Source organism: Xiphophorus couchianus, chromosome 9 (genome assembly GCF_001444195.1).
Source record: "Xiphophorus couchianus chromosome 9, X_couchianus-1.0, whole genome shotgun sequence".
In the NCBI taxonomy this organism is placed as follows: domain Eukaryota; kingdom Metazoa; phylum Chordata; class Actinopteri; order Cyprinodontiformes; family Poeciliidae; genus Xiphophorus; species Xiphophorus couchianus.
Window position 1 is genome coordinate 9,121,835 of NC_040236.1, and position 24,113 is coordinate 9,145,947.

The window sequence follows — 24,113 nt, forward strand, 5'->3', positions numbered from 1 at the left end:
AACTGACAGCTGGGTTTTTCAAAGCAACCTAAGCAATCAGTAATAATTATAATATTATGCAAATTAAGGACTTGAAAACTATCACTTGATTTAAAAAGCATTCATTTGTTTATTTATTTATTTTTTACTTAATTTAATTGGTCAAAATCAAAATAATTGTAATTAATTGGCTGTCACAACATAATTTTAACTTCATACGGAGTGTAATTTGCTGCACTCCGTATGAATTGGATAATGTTAAAAATTACATGTTTGTCTCAAACTTTTGTTTTGCGAAAATATGATAATTTTCATTAATACCATATAGTGACAATCTCATACCTGCCTAAACAACCTTTGAGGGTCAGTTTATAGAGATGGTATAAAACCAACTCATCTGGCTAATATAGTAGCTATTGTAATTAACTGAAAGCCTCATGTTTACTGAAACTGATTTTGAGGATGTTGGATAAACTTTAAAATGTGCTCTTTGCATGCAGCCTCTTTGTGCAGTTTCTACCTTAAGAATAGTCATTACAATAAATTCACAAGCCCACTTGGAATGTTGGTTGCGAAAAAGCCCTGTGGATACTGCTTCAAATCTGACAACCTTGCGAAAATGGAAATCCCCCTTTATCTTCCATCTAGCTTTTGGACAAGCCTACACACAATAAAAGATGGCTGCAATGAATTGAAATTAACTAAGAAAATACACAAAGACAAAGAAGGGTCATGAAGAAGCAAACATTCTAAACAAAAGTGTATCACACACTATCACACAGCGGCAAAGCAGGGCAGATGGTGTGGCTGGAAAATACTAACTCTGAAGACAGGGACAGAAATGAAACAATTTGATAAGAATCATGCACAGTCTGTTCCTAGAAATGAGATATGTGAAGATGAGTAAAGCATGCTTCTTCTGTGGTTGTATTTTTTTGGCTTTATTTCTATGTTGTTTCCTGTCACTTGACGTAACACAGAGATGTTCTCCTTTAGTTTTCTTTTCTTTCTATCTTTTAAGTTTGATTTACTCCTCTCTGCCAATGTATTACTTTCTCTTACATGCTTGTCCCCCATCAGAAAGGTCATGTCTTTTGCATTGGAAATATTCAAAACGAAAATAAACAACAAAATACATGCAATCCATTGTACATTATTACAGATGGTTGGAAGGACAATTGAACTGATGCTTGATTTTTTTTTTTTAAATAGCAAACTAAAGAAAAGCAGAAAAAATAGACAGATAGTAGTAGTTCTGTCAGTTTCATGATCCTCCTCATGATCCCCCTCAATTGTCAAAGAAAACGTCAAAGGAGAATATTTCTTCTATCTTTTGGCTGAAGATTTGTGGTATAGGGGATACAAAATATGTCACTGAGTGCTTATCTGTTGAAAAGAATGAACTGTTGAAATTATATTGAAATAGAGGATTTATATCATGCCTGTCCTGTAGTGGTGGAACGATCTCTGCAGCATTTTAGCTTAAGGAGTAGAAGGATGTGGAAAGATGGAAGTAGGAGAAGTAGAAAAAAGGGGAAGTAGAAAGGTCATGACAGGTCGAGACAGGTCGGGATTTGGCCCCTGATTGCTTACAGCTGAGTTGGCTAATGTGTCTGCCTTCGTCAGCTGCTAGGTAGCAGAAAGACAAAAGGAGTGTGGACTGCTAAGAACAGCTAAGGAAGGCTCTCAGTGCCAGTATTGTTGGGGAGACAATAAAATAGATATTGGGTCCACCTTCAAAAACCCAAGCTGCAGAGGACTGCATAAAAGTAAGAGGAGGAGCACTGGCAACCTTTGAAGGATAGCTGAGGAGAGGTCAAGATTTTATGCTCCTATTTGGCTCTTTATGAACACCACATGGGAACGCAAGAATAGGCTGTCACTGGCATTTTGTGTGTGAGGTAAATGTTGAAGTGGGGATGTGCATCGGTTAAAACTAAACCTATTTCAGCATTCAAAGAATTACCTAACGGCCAACTTTTTAGGTGCCTTCAGAGAAATGATTGAGAAAAAAGAAACGTGAGACTGGGCAGCTAACATAAATTAGATTGAAGCAAATACTTTCCTAATCACTAAAAGCATATCCCAATGAAGATTATTAAGACAACGTTATGAGTCATTTTAAGTTGGTGTACAGCTGACCTAAGCATTTTCCAACTCATGGGCCCATTCGTTTCTTGGATGTCCTCTTGATTGCATAAAAATTTGATATCAAATGGGTTTTGAAATTAAGCTAAAAGTTTCCAATGAAAAACATCTTTTATTTTAAAAGTCATATATTTTCTTATGTCAGAAGCTACAAAATAGCCATTTACACTAAGCTCATGCTTAAAAAAACTGAAATAGTATTACAGCCTGACTATTTATTTTACTTTATTGTACTTTTACACAAAGGTTATACTTTGTTCTCATGAATTAGTACTTGATTTAAAAAAAAAAACATACAATTATAAACAAGACTTCTATAATAATTTATGTTAAGTACCTATAACATTTATCCTTAAAGACAATTAAAATTATATCTATATTTTATTTTTAAATACATACTTGTAAAAACATTGTGTTTGCCCAAGATTTGGCCCTTAACAATTGTCACTATCATGCCCACACCAGCCCCTGGTCCCGGGAATGAAGAGACTGATTATCCAAACTTACCCCGGTCTCAGGGTGTGCAGTCCACGCTAACTCTGTCGTGGCCCACTTTGTGTCCATCAGTGTCTCTGTAAATTGGAGGAAGAAAGAAGGGATTTAGGTCAGACAAAGAAGAAGAGAGTAGGTCTATTGAACTTTCAATGGTTTTACAACAACGTCATAAAAATTGTAAAAGAGTTTCAAGCAATAGATAAGAGGCTTTGACTGGCGCCGTTCACAGATAACTGCAAGAATAACTGAACAGTTGGATACATTTTCAGCACATTCAGTCCAATTAAACTAAACCAGCATATTGTGTGCTTGCGTGTACGTAACAGGAACGAAGATAAAGACCGAAATAGAAGTGTCTGATCAGCGAGGTATTGTGTAAAATGTTATTGTAGATTCTCATATGGATAATTAGTCTCAATTAGATGGTTGTTTTAAACTAGGCGGCAAAACTCAAAGAGAAGTTGTTTTTGTTTCCCACAGGGCGCTTAGATACACACACACACACACACACACACACACACACACACACACACACACACACGCACCCCTACAGTAAGCAGCATGTTGTAAAACTCCTGCAAGATATACAACCCAACAGAAGGCTTGAATGGAGCGAGAGGTAATAAAGTTTAGAGCCACAAAGAAGGAGATTGTGGGGGATACAGAGGTCAGAAAGCGTCAATCACATATCACTTTGTGTCAGTAACTGGGTGTGGACACACTTCAGGTTAAGCTCACTTTTTAACATCTATCTCTTAGCAAACTCAAATACACATACAAAGGAATAAACAAAATGGTGGACCTCTGAGGCAAATCCCTTCTTTTACTGCTGACTTTCCACTCTCTAATTTCTACCAGCAACGAGCTACCAGCTTTGTTAGAAAAAGGAAGGAAGGCTATAAATGTCGGTTCTTTTACTACCTGACGCTCTAGGCACAGTGTGCAGCCACAGTTATTATCTCAACCGCCACGCTGTTCTACATGATGGTAAAAGATGATGAAACAGAATGCAGAAAAAGTGCGATTGTGCTGTATCTGTTCATTAAAAAAATGTAAGGTTCATTTCACTAATGAGGTTTCAAGGAATAGACCTGAAGAAAGTTCTTTTAGCTGCTATCTTTCTCTTGATCTGGTTTTTCCTAATATTTTTACTTCACTTGGTGAGGTGATAGGAAATGAAACTCATGTTCAAAATCCAATTTCATGACTTTAAATGCTATGGTGACCAGAAAAGAATGACTTTACACTTGGCTGACTTGGATCAGTAATTGACCAGACAGAAACAAAACAAAAAAACTATCATTTTCCCCTGTGTGTCAATCTGAAAGGAACTACTCTTTAGTGTGTAAGTTATTACTGAGTGATGAAGACAGAGCTACTTTTAGTCTTATTGAAGTTTTCAAAAAAGTCAAACAATGCATAAAAATTGTGAGAGGCTGCCACAAAAGGAGAGATGAGCAAACTGAGTTGGTATAATATGAATGTCCCATTTAAGGTTTGCTTGCATTTACTCTTTTAGGAAAATATACACAGAAATTATTGTTTGTAGTTTGTAAAGGTACTTGTGTTAATTGCAGTACTTATGGTAAATGAGAAAATAAAATTCTAAAGACAGTTTAAACTGTGAACAATGTTGTTACTTTGTCATTATCTTAATGTAGTCTAAATAAAAATTGATCGATTCACAGACAGTCTGCTCGAGGCTCTTTCATAGTCTCAATAAATAAATTACTTTTTTTGTTCCAGTATTAAAGTAAGTTGGACACGTTATTTATTGTTAAATGGTCTTATGAACTCACTACAGAAAAGTCAAAGTGAATAATAGTCTCTCTTAAGTGAGATAAAAAAGGTAAGTCAGATAAACTGCAATTAATTTGAGATTGATTTTATTTATAGATGCTTTTGCTTCACAATGTGCAGTATGTCAGTGTCTTTGTAGATTGTAAGTCCTTCAGGGTAAACTCTGTAATCTTTGAATGTTTTTAAGAAAGCATTGGTTTGTTTTCTGGAAAACCTTTATTATTAAAACATGTATCAGCATGTCAAAGTTATGCAAATTTGGTAATCAGAAATTGGATTCAAAATCTATAACTGATGCATTTCTGATTATAACCCAAGTTTCTCCCATTTCACCATATATTTGCTATCACAATCGATGCACTTAGGAAGACTGGCTATGACAAATGCCGAGCTCCTGATGAATTATGGCTAACTCTTAAAATGGCATGTTCCTTAAGGGAAAGAATTCCTGTGCTTTTACCCCAGCACACTGAGTGACACTGTGTCTGACATGCACATTACACTGATAGAATATATCATCCTCATGTTCAAGATTGTTCTAGAGAAAGTAAAACATATTTGGTTGCAATCTCTTGTGATACTGACTTGTTCCCCTTGAGGAACATTGGTTGAGCGCTTGATTCTAAACCAGTTCAGGCTATTAGAGTTGGCAGTCAAAGAAATGCTTGAAGAACTGAACATTTCTTTTGATACTTTAAAATTGTAAGTGGACTAAATTTATAAAGCACCTCACACTGCTTTTGTGAGTGCCAAATGCACTCACAAAAGCAGACACATTCATACGCCCATATACAGATTGGTAGGTAACTTTGGGTTAAGGGCCTTGCCCAAGGGCGCATCGACAAGGCAGGAGGAAGCTGAGATCAAAACCACAACTTACAAGGTAACTAGTCTATCCACTGAAGCATGGTTGCCCAATTAAAATACGTAATGAAACTAATCTGCTGTTGCCTCCTCACCTAAATTACAGTTTACTAGTGTCTGTTTCTCAGAGACTGTCAGCAAATATTATGGCAAAACTTCCCCTGACTCATATTGTGACACTCTGTGATTTGAGGCTTATTACTGACAGATAAACAGGTATGCAAGCTGGTGTGGTGAAACTGATATACCTTCTCTGCCTGGTCTTTATTATTACAACTAGGTCGCATGTATGCAAGTCTGGATGTTACTCGAGCTGACCTTGCAGAAAAAAATGACAACACAGTGAAACCCAATGACTGACAGAGTTGCAACACTGGTGATGAGAATGAAAAAACAAGAACCGTGTGGCAGAAAGGCAGATTTGCAAAGCAAACAGATCTACTGCCCAGGCCTGTGGTCTGGGCAGTAGATCATTCTGGAGTGCAGGTGTTTTCTATAACCCCTCCTTTTTTGGTGCGTGTGCATTGTTTCACCAAAATGAGATTGAGTCTATGTGTGTGTGCCTGGCTGGCTTTCTGTGTGTCTGTGTCAGGAGGCAATTATGTGTGTGTCTATTGGGAGCAAAGCCCCACATTGTGGTCAAAGTGGAGCATCAATCCTGAGTCAATGGGCCACAGTAAAAGCACAGAATGACCCCAATCTAACCTGTCGACCCACACACCCCACACACACTCACACACCCTCACCCTCTGTCTATGCACATCTGCATTTCTCATTTACTTAGCTGAAGCTTGTTAGTTGGTTAGAAAATATCGGGCAACACATGTGTACTGCTATTATAAAAAGCATTGGCAAAAGGAACACACAACATACCAAAAACAAAAAAAATGCATTAAGCTCATGAACAAAGGAAGGGTTTTCAGCACCAAACTGACAGATTTATTCAATATAGAAGATGAAGCACAAGGATTCAGACTAAGAAAGATTAAAGAGGGAAAGGTGTCTTTCAAAGTAAACAATCTTTGAAAACCTCTAAGAACACGCTGGAAGGTTGCCCAATGGGCCTGGATGAGGAGAAGAGAAATAGACGGTAAAGAAAACCAGAAGGGCAAGTTGGAGAAGAGAAAAAAAAGCCTTGTGAAACTAAAGAGAATAAGAGACTCTTCGATATAAAGACATTTTTTTCTCTGTGTTTTATCTCTCTGTTTGAACTCTATTCTTCACAAGTATAAAACATGAGAAGGAGTGATTGTAGCTCAGGTTGTGGGTAATGGGGCAAAGAGAGTAAATCAAGTGAATGAACATGTAAACTTATCATGATAAATTACACACAGAAAAAAGAGTAAAACATGAGTGTCTTTAAAAAAGAATTTAGACCCTTTTTTACTGTATTTTCTGAAATATTGCACTGGGGTCTTGCAGTCAAACCAGAACTGGTAGATTAAAGTGAAAAAAAGCAAAGAGGCACAATGTATGTAATTTTTTACAATTAATATTAAAATTAGACTTCAATCCTGGTTAGTTCTTTCAGTAGCAGTGATACTAGGAAACTGAGCTAAAGTGGTAAGGTCTCACACCCCACCTTTCTTTTTGTCCTTTATTATGTCTAAAACTAATTTTATGTGTGGAACTTTTAATGGACCCCGCTGATTTTACCTCCATACCTCCTTAGCTATGCCAGCTGGAGTTTTGGAAGCTCACATGTGTGAGGTGTACTCCAAGATTAATTTGTGATTTATGAACGCCAGAGGCAGCTCAGAGAGGAGCCTGTCTTTGCAGGTTTATGACAGGATGGTTTTATGAAAGAGCCTATGAGGGTATTGAGGGGAGTACGTATGCCTTACACAAGACTGTTAAATATATTTAAGCCATATTCCCTTTTTGTCATCATTCCATGTAAAATATCAATCTAATTCATCGTTCTTTCATTCTTTCCTTCCATAATAATAATCTCATACTTCTACTTGGACCAAATTCATACCTTCCAGTCTGCTCAAGGATTGCCTTGACCATGAGGCCCGAGTGGCATAAATTTCACTATTTGGAGGTGCCTGTTTTTAGGAGACTCAGCAGACTTTGGGATGCAGGCCAGACTTTCATGACCAGGACTGTACATATTTATCCTCTCATTCAGGGGGTGGGGGACAGAAGGGAGCAAATATACAATCAAAACATGAGCAGAAGAAGAAAAACAATAATTATGCTCTCTTTTAAGAAATACAATCAAGGAGGCTGAGCAGTGGAGCATTTGGTAGAACTGACATTCAGCAAGAATGTCCTGAATTCAAAACCTCTGTTGGGTTCTTTCTTTCTTTCTTTCTTTTTATACATGTTTCTTCTGGTCTGCATGGTTTCTCTCTGAGTGCTCTAGCTTCCTCCTACAGTTAAAAAACATCACTGTTAAATTAATCTGTCGCTAAATTGTCCTGAGGTATAAGTGTGTATTTGTGTGTATCCAATTTTTGGATAATTTTACTCAGAAACAGACACAAAACTGCTTTAACATGCTGGGGAGAAATTACTTTATTCTTGGTTTCTAGTTCTTTCGTCGTCTTGTCAGTAGACAGTTTACAAGCCAGCCTATTATCACCTTCCATAATTACAGCAAGCAGATGTGTTTCAGCAATCCCTGACTGGTGTGTTTTTGTGGACACTAAGAAGTAAGTGGAGACCTGAGCTCAAATTTCTTGGCTTTATGCAACTTCTCCTCAATTCCCCTCTCTTTTTCTTGCAATCCTCTGTGTCATTGCTCATGTTTTTTTCACAACACATTGATGGATGTGACACACAGTGTATGGGGGACTGTTTTTTCAACCACCCATTGCTTACCAAGTCTTTTCAATTAGCAACTTACTGTTTGTGCAACCTGAGAACTGCTTTAGTAAAGTGTTATTTATAATAGAGGTCAAATGCACCTGGGATTACCTTAACAACTGGGGGGAAAATGGCAGAGACATTTGTTTTCTCAGCATGCTATGACTGTGTGAGAAAAATTGTAGTAGTACAAACAGGCTCGGGGAGATCATACACAAGCAAACAACTGCTTTCACGCACACACACACAAACATACACACACAAGCATGCAAAAACACAAACCCCTACAGACTAATCCCATAATGACAGGCCAGGCCTAATAACAGAGGAGGGCACTGAAGCATTCGTCCCTACGGCCGCATCCAACACACATACACACACCCACGTGAATGTGTGCGTGCGTGTACACACCCCCGCACACATCGCACAGAGTTACAAGCGCCTTAAAATATTTCTTTGTTCCAACAAGCAGGCTTTTTAAAAGGAAGAAAAAAAAGAGGGGCCAAAGGAGGAAAGGGGAAGAAAGGCTATTATTGAGAGACAGGCATGCATAGACTTTTTACAAGACCTCTGGTCTCAAGGAGCAGACAGGTGAGGGGTTAAGCTTAGATCTCACCATGACTGTTTGTGCTTTTTAGCATGCCAATTTTTGTTAGCGTGCTTCTGTCAGGTGACAGTTTAACGAAACCTTATGTTTCGACAACCAAAAGGCATGCGTCAAATGCTTTTGTAAACACGAAAATATTGCCTAAATACTTCAATACTATAAAGATCTGGGTGCAAAATAAATACAAAGCAAAAGCAGTATTTTGTGTGGAGCATTAAACTTCCTTCGAAAAATATAACTTGCAGAGTGCTAATGATTCCCTCCTTGAATCTCTTCCCCTGATGCTTTCCCCCAGTTAATTATAGTCTCTCCACCTTTTCCCGAACTTGCTATTGTTGTGTTCCTCTACAGTCAAACAAACCAAGCACATGGCAACCTGGCATGGGGTAGCCACTCCATTAAAATACTGTGCTGTCTAGTTTCCAAACACTCCAGCCTCTGTTTAGTCAGAGAAACAGTGAAATGTGTCAACACTGGGAGCGAGGACCCCACGCTCAACTTATTAGCACTATTAGCCTGATTGCTTTGTGGGCCATCTTTGTTGGCTCCACTTTTGTTACCCAAACTGAAGTGAAGCTCAGGCGGTGAAAAGAGGAAGACAGACACAGAAGAAAAGAGGGCAGGAGGAGAGATGCTATTCAAATTCAAATTGTCCAAGCAGTCTTTTTGCCTTTGTCCGAGACCAGAGGGCGATGATTAGGAGAAGTCCCTTCCATTTTAAGGAAAGGCCTCTACTTCAACCCCCACCAAACATACACACACATGCTTGCGCACGCGCACACGATAATTGGTGACTGCAACATGGACAAGCCAAGGAGTTGATTCCTCTGTGGAATTCCTGGGCAGACTTGCCTCCCATGACAATCCCTTCCTATGAGCACACACATATGTTGACACACACTTCCTCAAGCTACCACTCACTGTCAGTCATCTCACAATGGCTGTCACACAAGACGTTTATCCTCCATGTGTGTCTGTGTGCCAACAGTGTAACACCACAGATAATGGGTAAATAAGCTCCCATTCCATCTCTTCTTTTCTCCCACTTCCCCTTGATGAACCAGTGATGAAGTTTAATGAAATCAAGTTTTTGCCCTCTTCTATTTGTCACTGAGGGACATTACCGCTCTGGGTTTGCTTTTCCTCACTGCCAAAAGGTACATAAAGCTGAGTACTTTGCATGGATTTCAGACTGCATGGCTTTTTTGTGTTCCTGTTTAGCCCATCATGTCTCAAGAGGCAATTTCTGACAAACAGTTCTTACCCAGTGACTCTGCGACTTTGTGATAAATACACCAAACAAGTTTTTTTGTTTGTTTTTCTACAGATTATTAAGCTGAGCTAGACAGAACAGAGCAAAACTGTTTCAATACAAGGAGAAAGGGCATTGTTTACAGCACGAAGGAAATAAGCTATGAAACACGTTTCCATGCTTGTGTGCGCGTGTACATGTGTGTTTAGCTTCTGCATCTTTCAAAGGCAGATAATTTCTCTTTTAATTCCTGCTGTTGGAATGGGTCACTTAGTTTTTTTTTTTATTGTTTTTAACATTCCTTTCTTCTTCTTTCTGCCTGATTCTCTTTCTCTCATCTCTTTCTTTCTCTTTTCCCCTATCCTCCCATCCCTTCCACCCTCCTAATTACAACCCACAGAGGATCTGACAAACAGGTAGCCCTGAGGGCAGCTGTCTAAAGAACCAGGTGTGCGTCTGTGTGAGGGAGCCTAAGTGCGTCAGCATGTTTGTGCCTGAATTTGTCCATTCATCAGTAAATGTATCTTTTGTTTTAAATTTGATTCGTTCTCATCTGTATGATGTTAGAGATAAGCTAAGGTATAATTGAACATTAAAAAGAAAATCTGCATGTAAACTTAAAACAGTGTTTTGCCATTGCTTGTTAATATTCAATACTCCTAATGGGAGGTGTAAAAATTTTTTTTTTGGAAAAAATTCTGACTCTGTCTCTAGAGAATAGTTTTTGATAAGTTTTTTCTTAAGTCTGTCCTGGACTCACATTGAATACCAATAGATTTTGTTGTTTTTTAAATAGATATTTCTATCTTTGTTTTGAAAATAAATCATCTTTACTTTCTGAGACTGCAAAAAAAAATTGCTGTGAAACTTTAGCTACATTAAAATTCAAAAGAAGATAATCCTGAGCATGGATAAAGCAGTGCTAAGGTTCTTTTAAAAAATCGTCTGTCATTCACTTCTTCATCTTACATTAAGAAATGGGTTTATTAAAAACAGAGTAAAAACAGTGGTCTAGATGAAGGAATAAAATATAAAATTGTTTATAATGATGATCTTTTTAATTCAGAATGAACCTCAAGGTTTTCAATTTTGGAAATGTCTGGATATCCAGTCCACAAGTACACACCACAAATAAGAGTTTTTTTCAAATCAGCCAAATCCAACAACTTTAAAAAAAAAAAATCTTTTTTTACCAGAAACTCTGATTGTGTTTGGATGAGAAGTGCAAACAAAGAAAAACAATAGATCAAAATATGCAACATAATGTGGACCAGAGCCTCATCATTCAGGCGCAGAACCACCACAGCAGTTGCCACAGTGGAAAATAAGCATCAGTCTGTTTTCAACAATTGGTTCCTTGAAGAAAAATCCAGAGGTAGTAGTTTCCTCATCTAAAACTCAAATTACACATGTAAGTGTAAGTTCTAGGCATTTTTCAAGTTTATGTCCCACCTTGCAAAAATAAAATAAAATTAAAAAATACCACTATTGGTTAAATTCAGTCTTATTCATATGTTTACAAAGGCAGGCATGTGTCCAGACATGCTTTGGGAATGTGCAGAAAAATACAAACATGGGGATGCGCACAGACGACTGCAATCAACAAACACTCCTTTCTGAAAGGGCCTGCACAATGTTTACTTGTCAGCCAGATACCATTTTCTTTACAATTGTTCACCTGTAAGATAAAGACTTCACTTCTTCTCCTCAGCTAAAGATTTTTAAATGTTGCAACAGAAAGAGCCCTTTTCTTTTCAGTGCTGTGAAAGCTGCTCTTCACATGCAGTGCGAAGGGCCATCGATTTGTCTTTCCTATGATGTGTTTCACAACTGGGTGACAAGGACAGTCCACCTCTCTTCCCTCTTTCATTCATTTATCAATTTACCTTTTGTCAGACATGTCCCAGCGTGTGATTTACTGGGTTTTTAGTAATTCAAAAGTTCTGAGAAAAAAACCTGAGGATTAATGACTGTGAAATATTGTCAGTTTGCTCTTGTATGTAATTAGAACTATTTTCACGTAAGGTTTAACAAAGTTCGCCCTGAAAGAAAACTTTTTGATGGTTTTGATTGTTTTAAGCTGGCTGCAAAATAATTCTCAGATTTATAGACAAACGATACATCCAGCAAATGAAAAGGGATGAATATTACACAATGCTGGGTCCATGACAGGTTTTAAGTTTCAGCAATAATTATCAATTAACAAGAATCAAATTGCATTACTTGGTGTATTTTATTATCTAATTCTAATTTGGTCCTGCTATTAAAACCATTGCACAATTTTCTTTTTATGTTTTTGTAAATTTAAACATTTAAACTGTGTTTTAAAGAATATCTGTTCACAGTGCATTTGACCAATCACCTTTTTCACATTTTGTAACTAGAGATGCTCAAAGACAGTCCTTTAAAAATCAGTGAAAGTTTACAGGAGACAGGAAGCTTCAAAGCGGATGCCGATTATATTGCCTCTGGCGTGTAACAGTTAACCAATAACAACATTCTCACAGAGCTCATATGTTATTCATATGTCTGTCACTGTTTTTTTTTCTCTACCTAGAATACCCAATCCCGCCCGATAAAAAAAACCCAAAAAGTGGTGTAAGCAAACTGTTAATACAATAGAGCAACAACCCAACAATGTCTTCTTCATTTTTTTCTTCTAAATAAGAGTCTAAATAGTTTTGTCTCATAAGAGTCTAATAAAGTGAGTAAGTGGATGGATGGATGGATGGATGGATGGATGGATGGATGGCCAACAATAATAGCATACATGTATTTTTCCAGACATTGTCAGATGTGACAGTAATTAGAATTGCTTTGCGACGCAGACTTCGTTATTGCAAGAAACATTTAGGAATCATAATATTACAACACCCTTGTTGCATCAAAATTACAAAGTTCTCTGTTGAAATATCAAATGAATTTGCAATCTACAAAGTACTGGTTGTTTTGTATCTTCGGTTTGCAGACTTTCATAGCGGAAAGACATGGTCCTCATTTTGAAATGATTACTTTAAGGACATAAAGTCTGCCTGTGTTTAACCACCCCAGGAAATGGGCACCACACCAGATTTCTGTAGAAACATGGAATGTTTATATCACCCAACATGGAAAGTATTGCCTCAAACTTTTCCATAAATGAAACATTTTTAAGCACATTCATCCAGGAAAGCTTTTGCTCATTTCCCCTCAAAGTTTTACAACATTTTATAATTAAGTCCGAGTTTTCTCTTTTTCCAATAAAACAAAAACCTCAAATGCCAACAGAAAACATGATTTAAAGGAAATACAAGCTTATAAATTCAAAGCATACAAGCATGCACTATAGTCCGTGTCTGTGCACACCTTTGCGTGAGACGCTTAGATAGAATCGCCCAATTTCCTGACTGATGACTCAACTAGCCACGACTGAAAAATGCAAACAAGCAAGTGAGTAGCACCTTTGGTTTTACCTGAAAGACGTGCATATGGAAATACCGACCCCGTTTTCAAACTTTGTGTGTGTTTTATGAGTTTGAAGCAATTTGTCTGTTTCTATTTGTGTGTGGTAGAGCATTATGGAGGGGTTGCTTTCACCCTAGTAGTTGATTTGTCTCATCTATCCCTCTTTGAATCAGCATTACTACATGGACTATAGTAATGCTGTTGATGTTTAACTATGATGTTTACAACACACCATAGTTAAGACTTCACACCATAGTTAAGACTTCAACCACAGCAATTTCTGACCAATTTATAGCTGTGCCACACAGATGAAAGGAAATCAAATGCACCCACACTGATACATATCAATACACATGCAGCAGGTAATGATTTTAAGCTTTCAAAACCAGAGCTTTGGACACAAATAAAAGTAGCAAGCAGGCGAGAAAACTTTTGGGTTCCCTCTTCCCTTTTTAACATGCATTTTCAAAAAGTGTGTTACTTACGAACATGTTTCATCAAAGCATTCCTTTGTTTTTAGTAGTAAAAATAGGTTTGCTCAAAGGCAGTTTAGCAAAGGGCAAACAGAAAGAAAAAAGTGCAGCTTTGAATGGATGGATGGATGGATGACATATACTTAATAATCTATTTTCTTTTTCCATAAACATCCAGATGTACTCCAGATGTAGAAATAATTAAAATGCTTTTAAACAACCCAGTTAATAGAAAAAAAACATAATATCCACTGAATACCCAGACATTAGCACTAAACAGTGAATTAATGAACAAGCAGCTACTTATGCTACATAAATTTAAAAAAAAACAACACATATCTCTCCTGAATAAATATTTATTTATTCAAAGCTTGTTACTGGTGTTCGTCTGTGCCTCATTATATGTTCATCCATAAAAGAAACATAAAAGGGGCAACAGAGCCATTTACTCAGATAAAACAGTGTTGATATTCTTTGATATGCGGCCTGCTTCAATGGCTCCTCTGTGGAAAGCGTTAATGAACAAATGACACTCCAGAGCTCCCAATCTGATAAGAATAACGTAAGGCGGTACAGAGAAACCAAGCGCCTCAGAGGTCACAAAAAGAGAGAAAGATAGACTATTATTTAATTACTCTTGAAATAAGCATTTTACTTACATAACAGTCTTATTTAAAATAAAATTTAAAATCCTATGAAATTTCAATTAACTAGAGTTACTGCATGACATGCAAATATGAAAGGTCTAGGTAACACTTTATTTGACGTGAATAAGACTGTAATGACACCGTCATAAACATGACATAACACCTGTCATGAACATGAGTAAGTCTTCATGAATATTTATAACTGTTGTCATAAAGTGTCATTCGGCAAGTCATGACACTTTTTATACAAAGTTGACATTATTCAAAATCTCCTCGCTATGATAACTTGACATTAATCAAGACATCATGATCTGACATAAATTTGTTATAAAAGTATTACTGATTAAACTTTAGCTTTAACAACATAAAGCTACATAATTTTTAAAGTTTTTAAAAATAAAATAAAGTGTTACCAAGGTCTATTTATACAGTGCCTGTGTAGGTCTGCCTCCACACAAAAATTCACCTAACACCTCAGTTTAGTTTAGGTATTAGTGGTGCACCTAAAACTGACAGGTGAGTGTCATGACTTCTTCATAACACCTTCCAAGTCAAATTTAGAATATCATGTCAGTCGACGGTGGTTTTGTCAGGCCTCAATTTACCCTGACATCTCGGCTTAATCTCCTCCTACTCACACTGGTGCAGAATCCATGCCTGACTCTGAATGAAAACATTTCATTATCCTGATCGTCTAACCAATGATACTCCTACAAGGAGACCAAGAATAAAAAAATAAAACAGTGTTTTCTTAGTGATGACAAGTGATTCTGTGTCTGACACAAAAAGGATATGAAGAAAGAATGACTCATGCAAAAAAATACAGCATGGTTTTGTTTTATGGGCGTGTCATGATGCATCAAGATCAGGTGAGGAGATGTTAAGCAACATTTTTTGTGAAAAACTAAGTCCCCAATCCTGCTACCACAAATATTTCTTCAACTCATATATTTTTCCTCTGCATCTGAAAAGCTCTGTAATCTTAGCGTGAGTGATTCCAATGAAATATGCTGAAAAAGCTCCGCTTCGCTTGCAGGTGGCAGTAATATTGACATTAGCTGGATCTAATTTTACAGAGGATCCTGATCACAGATAAAGCAGTGCTAGACTAAGAATTTACACAAGAGTTATAGCTCGTGTTTTCTTTAGCAATGTTTATCCTTTCCTCTCAGGCATGATTTTGTTTTAAAATTTACATTTGAAGTTACATGGTAAGAACTAAGAGAGGCATACAGAATGTGGGATAACCATTCATATATCTATACTTTGGGACACTGGGTGGGTAAGTTAGTGGAGCAGGCACACCTTCTTCAGAGGCTGTAGTCCTCCATCCAGTTGGCCTAGGTAAATTTCTAGTCTCCCTCTTTTCTCTCCACACGGTTTCCTGTCAAATTATTGTTTAATAGGGGCCACTGGTGCCAAAAAAGGGAATTTTTTCCACTTTTGTTCTGGATTCTATCACAGAATGCCAGAGTGGGAGTGTACAAAATGAACCTCCATCTAACATGTTTTATATTATCTCCACATAAATAGGCCACAGAGTTTCCAAAAAAAAAAAAAGTATTCAAAAGGCTTTTAGGAAAAAAAAAATTCATTTCTGGACCCAGAAATGGTGGCTTCAGCTGTTTTTACAAGGCGGCCACAGGTTAAAACCAACTGAATAGTGCAATGAGATACAAACAAAAAACTATGGATTATCAATATTATGTAAATACAGGCCCAGCATTTCATTCTATCCCCAATGCTTTCAGCAAGACCCTCTCATTTCAACAAAGGAAATAACCTAATATTCTTGTTTTTCAAGATGCATAGGAAGTGGCATGAAAACAAGGGATAAACAAGAGATAAAACCAATTATTTCATTATTCTGAGCTTTGGGTGTGGCTACCACAGCTTTCTCAAAAACAACTGAAAAGAAACGCAAAGAAAAAAAGTGGAGGAGAAAAAGTAAAACAAAAATAAGAGACAAGTTAGAAATCGACTGTAAGATGGGACAAAAACCACTAAAAGAGAGCAGTGGAACAATTGACAGGTGAGTGAGGTAACAAAGGAGGGAGAAAAAAGGAGGAGAGAACACAGAGGAAAGAATAGGAGGATGGAGAGCCTATACACAGTGTCTTGTATTCCCACTTTTCCTGCACTCCTTTCCGTGCCACCGTGTTTCTGGCATCCTCACATGCATTAGACCTTCAGAGACATCCACAGTGTCCTCTGTGTGTTTATGTGTTTGCCTGCGGTGCGTGGACTCCACGTGAAGCCTGTTGGGAAGTGTTTTTGCTCATTGCTTTACTGCAGTCCAGGGAGCCATTGTCTACATCACCACTGTCCTTTCCTCAGTTCTTCCCAGCCATTCTCTCCTTTCCTCGCTTTTCTCTTTTTCCATCCTCTCCGGCGTTACCTTGCTCCACTGCATCCATTCATAACAGCTCAATTGCTTTGGTAAAAGACTATCTGGAAGAAAGAAGCACAGACTCCCGGGCCAAACTCGTACATGAGGCTGATAGCAGCAACCGTCCTAGGGGACTTCCGTATGAATTGCAGCGGAATCGTTTTATTGATGCTGAAAGCGGCGTTTGCATGTGTACGCGCAGATTCACCTGTGTGAATGAATATTTGCTTGTATGGTTGGAAGCTGCCGATTAGTGGGTCTCAAAAGTAAAAGGAAATATAAACATCCACTAAAATACACAGTAATGCACAGTTTTTGTTTGAGAAGCTCTGCGGTGTTGCCTGGGCAGCTGCATTGTGCGTGAACTGCTACAACTGCTTTAATAGCAGGTTTCAGACTATTTTGTCAGCAGTGGCTGACTCAACAATCAAAGCTTAAGCAAGCCTTTACAATATACTTACATAATGCAAAGGCACACACATTATACTTAATAGGTACAAATAAAAAGAAGACATGTTATTAATACACATACATATGCACGCACAGACACACACAAACATGCAAATCCTACTAGTTCACAGGGGGTATAGCCTAGAAAGAGCTAGAGAAATCCATTGAACAAAAGCTGTGGGTTTTTCAATGCCTGAGCACCACAAGAAAAGGGGCTTAGCACACAGCTTTGCCACTTTGTTTTCACAGACAGAGAGTCTCTCACAAACACATGGCTTTTAAATTTCTTTGACTCTCATGGTGTATTTGTGCCTCTGCATTCTCTGCTAACACAGCCATCTGCCAACGTATCAGCTCACCTTGCAATGCACTTCCAGGACAGTGTGTAATGATTGTGTTTAATCTAATAAAAGATGGTAACTTCCTGTTCAGCCCGGAACAGCTGCCCCTGTGACTGCAGCAAGGGGCAAAGCCCCAATGCGGTCCACATTTTCCACATGCCAGTGGCTTCCAATTACTTTAAAATAGTTTACAAAAAACACTGTGGCGGTAGAAACCAACAGTCTTTGAGGTTTGCTTGTTTAATTTCTCTTTCTCCTTGGAAACTTGAACAGACATTATAAACAAAATATCACATGTGGGAGAACGGGACTAGCGATTAGCATAGATTGCAACTAAATACACTAAAAGCTATCTTTTGGCTCATTGAGCAAGAACTAATGATTTATGAAGACACTGCAGGTTAATTATCAAGGAAGTTATCATCACCAGTTATTTTACTTTTCTGGTAAGCAGACTTTTGCCTGTGTGAAAAAAAACAATCTTTAAGAAATTTAAGTGGATGAGCTCCACCCTGTGATCAAATAAATATTATCACAGCCTCACTCTTTTGTGCTTTTTTTTTTTCTAAAGAGGGAATAAGAGAAGTAGATGACGGGCAAACCCCGGCTGGCTGGTGCCTCTTACATCAGCTTTTTATGCATACACAGGTATTGTCAGTCTTTACCTGCTTTCCGTGCCATTGGCTTTTCAGAAACCAAAAACAAAAGGGACTGTGGGACAGTTAAAGTAAAGAATGCAACCAGCCAGGTCAGTGTTAGTGAAGGTACACACCCTTACTGGAACTATGTCAGAGTGCCTTCTTTTTTGTCTTTACATGTGAAAAAATTGTGTTTCTAAGTAGAATAACAGAACAGGACCTGTTTTTAAGAAAGGAAGCAGTACATGCAAATGGAATGCAACAGGAAATGAGTTAATTATATTATTCTATTTTTCTCTGTTGTATTTGTTGCTTCCTCTTGGCCCTGACTCCCTTTAATCTCCCTTGAGATTTTTATGCTGGTAAAATAAAGGTTAAATAAAAACAAAAAAAATTACCAAGATGCACTTAAGCATTTCATTCTTTCAAGACCAAACATCTCCAAAGGTGGACTATGCATCATTGTTCACATGGTTCTATTCTTTCTTTTTCCCAAATTATTCCTTTCTTTCTCTTCGGTCTCTTTGTTCCTACATTTATGACCGGCTCTCCCTTTTATACATATGGCTACTGCTCCCATTTATCTTCATCCCTTCCTTCTTCCTTGATGTGGGTTTCTTAGCTTTAAATATCTAGCCACCCTTTAAACTTTTAACTGGAGTACTTAATGTTTCTGCCCTGCAAAAGCACCATACCGGAGCTTCTTTTTGCACACGTTGGCAGCACAACCTTTTTTTTTTCTTTACATGAGCAACATTTTATAGCCTATGATGATAAACAGCTGTATACTAAGATTTTACAAAAAATGTTGAGTTTTTTTGGTGTCTGACTTTACAACTCAGGTTAGTGGTGTGAAATTAGTGTTTATTTATTATTTGGAAACATTAATTTAAAGTAAAAGGTGAGAGAGAGACATGATAATTACTTTGAGTTCTTTTTTTAACACTACCTAACTGCTAATGGCTTGATGATATTAATCACACTGATCTGTTTTAGGTGGATGCTGTGTATCATGCTTTTTTTACCTTTCCTCTTCTCCTTGTTGGGCGTCTATCCTTAATCACTGTTGAGTTAATTAATCTTACACTTGGCTGCTGTAATGGCTTGTTAGATGTCCTCTGTGCAAATTGACTTTGTTTCTTTGGTAGATAAAATCACCTGTGAAGAACCAGTATGTAGAAAAGGATAGTAGAGAATGTAGCGAGAGAGTTCTATGTAGTATTAAAAAAATCAACAATTAGCGTATGTTTGTATTTTATATGTTTTCTGTAACATCTTCTCATAAGTGTAGTACTGGTTTGTTATGGAATACAACTTGGAATAAGGATGCAGAAATACTAAAACGCTAATAGCAATGGTACAACTGCAGGCAGCATTAATTTCAATGTTAACAACATAAAAGTTGTTAATATTGTCTTTAAACAAAGTCAGTGTTCTCAAGGTAGAAATTGTATTGCAAGTGTCTAAAACAAATAATGTTTTATTGTGACTTCTTTTTGGCCAAAGGTTGATGAGGTTTAAAAAAAAATCAAGTCAACAAAAACAACAGAAAAATAATAATAAAGAATGTCAACTTTGCTTTTCTTCTGCTCATTCCAAACCTAGATAAAGAGTTGCAACTGTAACATAAAAAAGAAGAATGGAGACAAGGACATTCATTTGTAGTTCCAAACAATTAAATACACATGTCCAAATATTTGGTTTAAATGGCATTGCCATCTAGAGACTTGTTGCAACTTTCAGGACAACCAAAAGGTGTTTACTAAGGAGCTGGAAACAATGGGCATTAGTAAAGCAATGCTAAGGCAACATTGACACAACTTTATCTTGTACTGTTCTGTTACACTGTTAACTTGTTCCTCTCAATCATATAACACAGCAAGCCAAACGGGGGGGGGGGGGGGGGGGGGGAGCATAAGACCAACCTATTGTTGCGGTTACTTGCACAGAAACTGGCAGTGGGTATGCACAAAAAAGTTAAATATGTACATTTTCATATACTGAAGTTTTAAAAAATATACCTGTTGTAAAGCATTTTCAAATGGATCTTTTTTTCTTACCAAAATTTCTGTTTGGGGACAAGAAGTGCTAATGCAAAATAAAGTCATAGTTTTTCCAAATAACATGGCTGTGGGATTAGTTATTGAGCAATTTGGGAGTTGAAAGGATAGGCAATTATTTTTTTTCATCTATTCAGTAAACATTTACCATGTCCATTTTACTAAATCCCCCAGATGATAACAGGCTTTTTGAATATTTCAACTTTAGAGAAACTCTTGTGCTTTATCTAGGCTTGGAATGAACAGAAATAAATATGAGATATTATTTTATCCAATTCATGTTTACATTAAAAAATTGCAAATAAATAACCAAACTGTTAAATTAAAAAGGAATGTAAATCACTATTAGCATACATTGACAGAAATTAGGGAATGACGACCAGACTATAACAGCCCTGACATCCTACAGTGTTTTTAGCTCAGCTCAGCATTATCTGGTCAATCTCATGGTCAGGGATTCGTCGGGTCCCAAACCTTATTACATATTAATGTATTTAACCTATGGAGAACCCCCTCAATAGATAGCCACAGCACAGAATCCTGGCTCTGGGCAATTAAAAGTAATTGACGGATGGACAGACAGAGATCCAAGGCTGCTGGGGTCCATATGGCAGGGGGCTTTCAGAGGCCCACTGCAATTACATAAAGACCTCTGTGCATTGGCATGACACACAGAGAGTCCCCGACAGCAACACAGGAGAGAGAAGGAATAAATCAGGCTGCAGTTAGTCTTTCTTGCAAAGACTGATAAGGACACACATAGCATATACACACTTACACATGTACAAGTGGCAGGGAGCTAAGTCCCAGAATGCAGAAAATTCACACACTGTGCATAAAATGGAACAGAGAGAGGACTTTTTTTTCCCTCTAACTGTAAAAACAAGAAACGGAAACACATGTCACCTATAATTGTCAACGATCCTCACGACAAGGAAGTCCAACAATCCCAAGGCCAAAAGATTATTCATTTCCTCCTCTGTCATCTAAATGTATCTTGATACACCGGTGTAGATCTCAAAGGAAGACACTGGCTTTGTCAAAACAAAGAAGACAATGACTAAAGTCTAAAATGAGTAAAGCTAAAACTTAATTGTTTGGGTGAGTAATCAATGATAATTTAGAGAAAAGATAGGTTTTTTTTTCAGTTTACAATTTTTCTATCTTTTCATTCTTTTCATTCATTACTTTGAGGTATGAAGGAGAGATGTAGGCTTCCACAGTTAATGTATTATTCACTCTTTATTGATGTGTAACTAAAACTAATAGTTTAAAGGGAGTGGGGTGTCACCAATTATCCAACACCACCACCACCTTCACTTTCACGTACAGTAGCTCTAGCCACAGGGCAGCCAGACATGCATTGATTAGCATGCTGACAGAAAATGCACATTTATGCATGCAGATGTTTCCCTGTATCTAAGCCATAAACGTCTGTCATACAGGTATCACTGAGTGTATTGAGAGACCTAAATTAGGCATGTTCATTAAAATGTTAGAATAATACTCCACTACAATGACACCAAACATCAAAAGTATGTCTATGCCCAATGGTTCTGTATAAAAGTGGGTGGGTAGGTGAAAATCTTTGTTAGAAAAACATAAAAGAAAATAGTACAGAATGAGCTAATATTTGTTTTCTTCTGTAAGAGGAGACTGGAAACAAGAAGCACCAAAAATAATATTTGGCTGTCTCTTAATGATAAGTATGTAGACTTGCAGAACCACTTGTTGGTTGAAGTGAAAGAGGCAGGGTAAGTAAAGCTCCTTTCACAGGGTGTGGATCGCCTTGACCCAATTAGTCACTTGAACCAGCCAGGAATACAACTGAATCCTTAGAGATTTTAGTCTGTGTATCTGACTCTGGACCACTGTTTATGGGCTTCCAAAACCACAACACACAAGGCCACACTGAATAAGGACAGTAGCCCAAAATGATGACTTTATCAGTAAATGAAACAAAAAAAATGCTTTTGAAGTATCTAGATTTGAGGTTGGCACAAGATACAGAATTATGCTACTGAAAAAGCTTTGCTTAATGTAAGTGAATCAATAAATACAATGATGACTATGTTTAAAAAGTCCCTTCTCACTCCCATGACAAATAAGTTGTCTTTCTTTAAATATGCTTTAGTATTCCATGGCTGTCATGGCTCAACACATCCAGGCTGCTCTGGTCTTAGCCTAATGAACAGGTGAAGAATTCCTGACAGATGGCAATGGATATAGATTTTTTTTTAAGTGTGGCCTCATTATCCCATGTGGGGGCACTTTATCCAGTACCACAGAAACACAACACCAGACAGCGTGAGTTGTGTAACGTCAAGGTCAAATTGGGTGTTACACTTTGGTGGTGCACATTGACAAAATAGGGTCTAAAAATTGTCTGGAAGCAGAGCCATTAGTGAGAGACTAATTGGGGGTGGGGGCAAGTGGTAGGGGTCGAAGCCAAGATTCATAAATAAGTAAGTGCAGGGGCAGCTTGGTCGCTTAATTAACAAAGCGTGAAAAAAGGGTGTGAATCCCATGAGACACCAGCCCAATCTGGTTTAAGGATGGGCGATAGGCAGCAATCCTGTCTGTCTTTGTGGGATTGATTGATAGCATGCTAAATTGAATTTCTAATCATCACCACCCTTTTAGTTTCCGGACCCTTGAGGATTTACAAAGGCCAGAAGTGTCAAAGGAGGCAATGCTTTTGTATACCTGTTTCTAACACTGTTGCCATAAACACTGCACAAAACACCCACACACATACACACACACCAAATCAACCTATGTTCGCCTGAGCATTCCCATCTGCCCAGGGGTTATTTGACCTCCGTGTGTGTTCTCGCTTGCACTTTCATGTGTTTGTCGATTGTGTTCACACTCTAAGTCATTTGCCTCACTATTTTAAACCAAGACATCCCCTTGCAACTCACACTTAGACACCCTCTTCCACCTAGAGCAACATCTTAAGTTACAGGCAACTGCGAAGCATCTGCTTATTTTTCTTTCTTTTCAGCCACTTCTTCAAAGCTAATCTTTCACATTGTCCAAGCTGACAGCTGGGGAATAATTTATTTTTTATTTTTTTCTAAAAGCCTAGGGCAACAATGACGTGTTAAAAGCGCACACCAAACCTGTCATGTAAGTGTTGGTCTTTGAACTTCGCTTTCTTTTGTTTTCCTTTCCTGTATATTAAGTGCCATTTGGCTTTTGTGAGATGAAGAATACAATTGCAGCCAGTAGAATGTGCGGAACTGATATGTATCCCATAGCTTTGAGCTGCTACCTTACCTCTCCAGACAAATAACAAGGAGAGGTATAATGACACTGAAGATCTAATTAAGTACTAGACAGTAACAATACCACCTGTCTCCTACCTGCTTACTGTCAGGGTTGGGATTTTAGCATAGATAAAGGTTGTGTAGATGAATCCAAACTGACAGACTGTAAAGCCATACTTTCAGAAAATGCTTATAAGATATCTCTTTAGTTTAACTAAATTACCCCAGATGTACCCCGGTGTTAAGTCCAAGAAAATCTATTACCAGTTGAGTAAAAAGTAAACTGACATCTTATACGAGCAAAGTTATGGTAACCAGTCATTCTAATGTCCAACAATGCTCAAACCTTCACAAACATTTAACAAAAGCTAAGGTAGTATTGAACTATGTGGCAAAAAGGAGGGCTTGCTTTCTTGCTCTTTTCACTTGTTCAATTCATA

General features: G+C 37.7%; 1 protein-coding gene across 7 annotated transcripts in view; it reads right to left on the bottom strand.

Moving 5' to 3' along the window:
* Positions 1–24,113, bottom strand: part of ephb3b (eph receptor B3b) — a 67,008-nt gene that overhangs the window by 31,557 nt on the left and 11,338 nt on the right. For all 7 annotated transcript variants that reach the window (XM_028027172.1, XM_028027167.1, XM_028027173.1 and 4 more), the window contains exon 2: positions 2,635–2,699. In XM_028027172.1, the coding sequence (XP_027882973.1) occupies positions 2,635–2,699 (65 nt within the window). The remainder of the gene's footprint in view (positions 1–2,634; positions 2,700–24,113) is intronic.